Source organism: Babylonia areolata, chromosome 18 (genome assembly GCF_041734735.1).
Source record: "Babylonia areolata isolate BAREFJ2019XMU chromosome 18, ASM4173473v1, whole genome shotgun sequence".
Taxonomy (NCBI): Eukaryota; Metazoa; Mollusca; class Gastropoda; order Neogastropoda; family Buccinidae; genus Babylonia; species Babylonia areolata.
This window is the reverse complement of record NC_134893.1, coordinates 44506974-44513750: the sequence shown is the minus strand read 5'-3', so window position 1 is coordinate 44513750 and position 6777 is coordinate 44506974. Positions and strand designations below refer to the sequence as shown.

Here is a 6777-nt window from a genome sequence, read left to right as displayed (position 1 = left end):
AAAAAAAAAAGGCATGATCTGTGTAAACACAACTGCATATAATCTCATAAGAAAATCTGTTCCTTCTTTTTCCTGATGCAAAATGCTATTTTTAGGTCTATGTTTGTTGAAGGGGAAATTGCCCAGGTATGTGAAGAACACATGACATTCTTCAAATCCTGCAGTATCCAGTGTAGTACCCTTTGAACTAATGACACTGTGTCCAGTTACTGTTTGGTGTGGCCTTCTTGGGAATAAAAAAAAAATACATATATATCTGGCCAGTGTTCCAATAATTATTATCAGACTGGACATGTTCATAAAGAGCTGCTTTTACAATAGCTATGATCAGATTCCCCAACATGTGTTCTTGCTATCAATCCAGGTAGCTGACAGGTTAAAAAAAATAAATAAATAAAAAATTAAAAAATAAAAAGAAAGAAAGTAAAAACAGTACATTGGACTTAAGTTTCTCTACTTGGGAAAATGATACACAACATACCCCCCAACCCCCCCACCCCTACCCCCACCCTCCCAAAAAAATAGGCCTTCCTATATCATGAAGGCAACAACTGGCAGTTCGACATTTTTGGCAGTTATTGTATTGTATTGTATTGTATTACTCTTTCTTTGTCACAACAGATTTCTCTGTGTGATATTCAGGCTGCTCTCCCCAGGGAGAGTGCATCGCTACACTGAGAGCGCCACCCCCTTTTTTTCCCTTTTTTTGGTATTTTTTCCTGCCTACACTTGTCTTTTTCCTATCGAAGTGGGTTTTTCTACATAATTTTGCCAGGGACAACCCTTTTGTTGCCCTGGGTTCTTGAATGTGCGCTAAGTGCATGCTGCATACGGGACCTCGGTTTATCATACCATCCAAAGTACTAGCGTCTAGACCATCACTCAAGGTCTAGTGGAGGGGGAGAAAATACTGGCGACTCTGCCGGGATTCGAACCAATGTGATCTGATTCTCTCGCTTCCTAGGCTGACGTGTTACGTCCATATTAGCAAAATAACGAAAAAGAAGGGGGGGAAAAAAATTCAAACAACAAACAGCTAAGCCATTTTCACACTGGCATTCCGCATCAGTTTGATTAAAGCAATGTTTCTGACCCAGGTCAAATGACATTGAGGTTAATGCCATTGACCTCGGAGGATGGCCTTGACCTAGTTGTTGGCGAGACAGCAGCAGAGGACAGCCCAACAGCAAGCCAGCAGGCAGCAGTCCTCGGCAAGTTCACTTTCACGGGTCCGTCTGTCGTTTTCTCGAACATACACTCTGGAAACAAAAGGTAGGAAAACGTGTGATGTCGATGAGAACAAAGGAAATATGGAGGGTGTCAGTGCATCCCACTTTAATCGTCAGTGGACTTCTCATCGCTAGCAGAGCGAGAAGTATTTGTATTTCTCTTTTTATCACAACAGATTTCTCTGTGTGAAAATCGGGCTGCTCTCCCCAGGGAGAGCGCGTCACTACACTACAGCGCCACCTTTTTTTCTTTTCTTTTTTCCTGCGTGCAGTTTTATTTGTTTTTCCTATCGAAGTGGACTTTTCTACAGAATTTTGCCAGGAACAACCCTTTTGTTGCCGTGGGTTCTTGAACGTGCGCTAAGTGCATGCTGCACACGGAACCTCGGTTTACCGTCTCATCCGAATGACTAGCGTCCAGACCACCACCGACTCAAAGTCTAGTGGAGGGAGAGAAAATATCGGCGGCTGAACCATGATTCGAACCAGCGCGCTCAGATTCTCTCGCTTCCTAGGCGCAAGTGTTACCTCTAGGCCATCACTCCACAAGTAGGTCTTATGACGACATGCGCAACCCACCACCGTAACGGGCTTCTCTGGGTGTGCACTGCTTTTGTTCGGACAACTTTTCGGCAGAACTTGTAAATGGATCAGTTCGAATACGTCAGTAATGGCAGAGAAACACGCTCAAAGTAAACACAGAAGACTAAAGCAAATGAGGGTGTAATTATAAAACCCAGATGTATCTTGTAAACTTGCAAAAATAGTCACCGAAAATGTTCAAAATTCTTTCGTCAGAACAGCGATTTCAACAACGAAATTTTAGCCTTTCGGTGACCTGGGGGAAAGGAAATGGACACGCGCTTGCGCACGCGGTTTTCGCTAACAATAGCCTGGAAACCATGACGAAAATCCGACGAAAGCGAGTCTGCACACCCTCCTTAATATCGATGACAGGCAGTCGTCATTATATTTGGTGGTGGTGATGGTGTTTGAAGGGTGGTGGTGACGGCGGTGTTGAGAATGCGAATTTGCTCACAGTATTCTTTTTTTTTTTTAAATAAGTTCTACTGACCCCATTTACGATCATGTATATATATATAGATAGATAGATAGATAGATAGGTAGATAGATAGATAGATATCGGTCTGTCAAGCTTTGCTGACCAAAAGAGTACAGGCTGTATCAAACAGCTGTAGAAGATGTCTGTCACACTGGTAGAATCAACAGCAGTGTCATAACAGTAGTTGGGACAGTCTCTGACCATTGCTTTGCCGTTGTAGCTGTTAAATTATATATATATATATATGTGTGTGTGTGTGTGTGTGTGTGTGTGTGTGTGTGAATTTCGTATTGCGATATGGGTGAATTTGATGATTATGACAAAAACAATGATACTGGTGATGATTTATAATGCTCAATGATTTCTCCCCTTTCGATTCATTTATCTATTTTCAAACTTTACACACATTTTAAATAGTAACATCAATGATCTACATACATGATATACATTTCATCAATTATAAGCAAACATTAACCCATGTATACACAGTTTCCACGACACCGGCCATGCAACCCTATCATCATAGTTGAGTTGATCCGATTAATTTTGATTTGATACGGACACTTACACAGCACCCATCCTCGGTCGGAGACCAAGCTCTAAGCTCTTTACAAACTCTGGGTCATTTGCACAACAGGATGCCTACCTGCGTAGAGCCGACTGACGGCTACCATTGGCCGGGTCGCTCATCATTCCGGTTTCCTGTGTCACTGTGTCATTCAACCAGATTTCAGGCACGCAGACATACAGACAGACATGTAACAACACTTTGTATTTCAATTTGTATTACTCTTTTTGTCACAACAGATTTCTCTGTGTGAAATTCGGGTTGCTCTCCCCATGGAGAGCGCGCCCGTCGCTACATTGACAGCGCCACCCATTTTTGTTGTTGTTGTTTTTTCCATGCAATTCGGGCTGCTGTCCCAAGGGAGAGCGCGTCGCTTCACCATAGCGCCACCCTTTTTTTGTGTGTGTGTGCAGTTTTATTTGTTTTTCCTATCGAAGTGGACTTTTCTACAGAATTTTGCCAGGAACAACCCTTTTGTTGCCGCGGGTTCTTTCACGTGCGCTAAGTGCATGCTGCACACGGGGCCTCGGTTTATCGTCTCATCCAAATGACTAGCGTCCAGACGGCCACCACTCAAGGTCTAGTGGAGGGGGATGAAATACTGGCGACTGCCGGTGTGATTCGAACAAGTGCGCTCTGATTCTCTAGCTTCCTAAGCGGACGTGTTACCTCTAGGCCAACACTCCACACTCACAGTCCAACCACGTTCACTCACACAGTGGTCTGTGGCTGCTGGGTCTGATAGGTGCTGCCGGCAGGGGGGTAGTAGCCGCCAGGCACCCCGGGTGGCGGAGGGCCGTACCCACCCTGAGGAGGGGGAGGGCCACCCGCGTACCCGGCTGGGGGTGGGTACCCGGCTGGGGATGGGTACCCCGCTGAGGGTGGGTACCCGGCTTGGGGTGGGCCGGGGTTGGCGTAGGGGTAGCCGGGTGGCGGGGGTTGGGCCGCACCCTGGTAGGACTCCTGGTAGGGGGGCGGCGGGGCACTGGGCATCTGCTGGTAACTCATCACGTCACGGCTGTGAAGGAACGCCCTGGTCACACGTGGAAAAAGAAAGCACTGGGAGGTAAGTGAAGCTTGAGACGCTTGAGATTTAAAATGATGGACAGATGTGTGTGTGTGTGTGTGTGTGTGTGTGTGTGTGTGTGTGTGTGTGTGTGTGTGTGTGTGTGTGTGTGTGTGTGACGGGGGAAAAACGAGAGAGAGAGAGAGAGAGAGACAGATTCAAGAATCAAAAACTTTATTACTCAAGGATAAAGATTTTAGTGTGTGTGCGCGCGCGCGCGTATGTGTGTGTGTGTGTGCTTGTGTGTGTGAGAGAGAGAGATGGAAAAAACGAGAGAGAGAGAGAGAGACAGACAGACAGACAGACGGACAGAGAGACAGAGAAAAAGAGAGAGAGTTGTTCTTGCATCACTGGTAGTAAAGCACAGCCAGCAGCCGCAGCAACAACGTTAACAGTAGCAGCAGAAGCAGCGACAGCAGCACCAATAGTAATGGACAGAAATGTAGTAGTGTAACTACACCGCCCGTCAGTAGTAGTCAGGAGCAACAGCAATGGTAGCAGCAACAGCTTGCAGAAGAAATAACTGGGCGTTAGCTCGGTCAGTCATTGTTCAGTGCTGTGGTGGTTGCTATCTCTTTCAACAATTTCAATTTATTTATTTCATTTATTATTGTTTTGGGTTTTTTTTTTCTTTTTTTCTGTTTGTTTGTTGTTGTTTTTTTCTAAAGGTCTGACTAAGCGCGTTGAGTTACGCTGCTGGTCAGGCATCTGCTTGGCAGATGTGGTGTAGCGTACATGGACTTGATCGAACGCAGTGACGCCTCCTTGATCTACTGATACTGATACTCTTTCAACAAATTTTGACAGATTCACTGTGAAAAGGAACATTGAATGTTCTTGACTGTTTATAACTGACGCCTTTACAATTTCATGCTGTCATAAGCCATGGGGAATCTCCCCACCCCATTTCCACCCCTCTCTCTCTCACCGGCACACACACGCGTGCGCTCACGCACATTCACACATATGCACACACAGCAAACAGACAAACGCACACACACACACACACTCTCTCTCTCTCTCTCTCTCTCTCTCTCTCTCTCTCTCTCATTAAACTCGGAGCAATCATTTGTCGAGCAGTTGAAAGTTGATAACACAGAACATTAATTTGAGACTGAAGCAGATGCGGAGTAGAAAAAGCGACTTATTTTTCTTAATCACTAGTGACATAATTAACAAAGTCTCACAGTCACAGTGACCAAAGACAAAAACCGTCTAAACTTGGGAATGAAATCAGTGAGCAGAAACACTAATCTGACGACCACTTGCAGTCAAGTATGTATCTTATCATTTCTGCCGGAGACAACGTATTGCCGTTCCCAATAACCACAAACGGGGGGGGAAGAAAAAAAGAAAGAAAAAAAAATCAACTGCACATCTGAATGCTCCAGAACATAAAGCTAAAAGTGAATACATATAAATACATTTCAATACTGTTTGCGCGGTTTGGTATACTACACTGACTCACGTCTGTGTCATTGTCTGTTCCTGTTGGCACATTGCGTTTGACAGACACAGCTGCGTGTGTACTCAAATTTAGTTGTTCATTAACTCAGTGGTGAATCATGTGCAGTAGTGTGTGTGTGTGTGTGTGTGTGTGTGTGTGTGTGTGTGTGTGTCTGTGTGTGTGTGTGTGACTCTCGGGGTATGTGCGCGCATTATTTATGTCCGCCTGTGTATCTGACTGTGCATCTGAGTAAGCGCGCGTGTGCCTGTGTCAATGTGTGTGTGTGTGTGTGTGTGTGTGTGTGTGTGTGTGTGTGTGTGTGAAAACATTTTTGAGATATTGATATTAAAGAATTTTGGTAAATTAATTTGTTATATATATTCTTTTTAAATTCATATCATTGCTTTTTTTTTTCTTTTCTCAAATTAGATTTTCTTTGTGTTGCTCAGTTAATATTTACTCGGATGGTTGCGAAAATGTCAATACAACTAAAAGTTAATCTGACAAATGGTTTCAGTCAGTCAGTGCGTGCGCCGGTGCGTTCGTGTGTGTCGCGTGTGTGTTTGCGCGCATGTGCACGCGTGTGTAGCCTACGTGTGTGTGTGTCTGTGTTTGTTACCGTGCATGCGCAGGTGTGATGCAGGTATGACTTGACAGAAAGGGGTAAGTAAACGGATCTATCTATATATTATTATGTATGGAAGCACCCACGAAAATGCATCATCATCAGATGCGGCGTGTTTCACAAAGGCCGGGCGGGCCATGGTACAACGAAATGGTGTGTCCTTGTCAGTCACTTGTAATGAAACTGCGGAGGACAGCTGCTAGCTGACGCTGTAACTCTTTGCTTGTATTGCACACGTAGTTGTGAAAGGCATATGTTTTGTTGTTGTTGTTGTTGTTTTTGCCAGGGCCAACAGCTTGGAGTGCTCAATGTGCAGCCGGTGTACAACTGAAGTTAACAGCAGGATAGGTTTTGGTTGTGACGGCATCGGTGGTGATGCCGGTGGTGGGCCCGGATCCGGCAGTGACGGATCATGTGAATACGTGGTGGTGGCACAGTTCGTCAGTGTGTGTGTGTGTGTGTGTGTGTGTGTGTGTGTGTGTGTGTGTGTGACTCTGTGTGTGTGTGTGTGTGTGTGTGTGTGTGTGTGTGTGTGTGTGTGCATTTGTGTGTGTGTGTGTGTGTGAGTATGTGTGTGTGTGTTTTTTAGTGTGTGTGTGTGTGTGTGTGTGTGTGTGTGTGTGTGTGTGTGTGTGTGTGTGTGTGTGAGGTGTTTGTGTGTATGTGTGTGTGTGTGTGTGTGTGTGTGTGTGTGTGTGTGTGCCGTGTGTGTGCGTGTGTGTGTGTGTGTGTGTGTGTGTGTGTGTGTGTGTGTGTGTGTGTGTGTGTGTGGAGTGTGC

General features: G+C 45.2%; 1 protein-coding gene across 1 annotated transcript in view; it reads right to left on the bottom strand.

Moving 5' to 3' along the window:
- Positions 1-878: 878 nt before the first annotated feature.
- Positions 879-6777, bottom strand: part of LOC143292816 (uncharacterized) — a 7047-nt gene continuing 1148 nt past the window's right edge. The window contains exons 2-3 of the mRNA XM_076603413.1: positions 3576-3878; positions 879-1259 (exon numbers count right to left, since the gene is read on the bottom strand). Coding sequence (XP_076459528.1) covers positions 1148-1259; positions 3576-3868 — 405 coding nt within the window. The 5' untranslated portion in view covers positions 3869-3878 and the 3' untranslated portion in view covers positions 879-1147. The remainder of the gene's footprint in view (positions 1260-3575; positions 3879-6777) is intronic.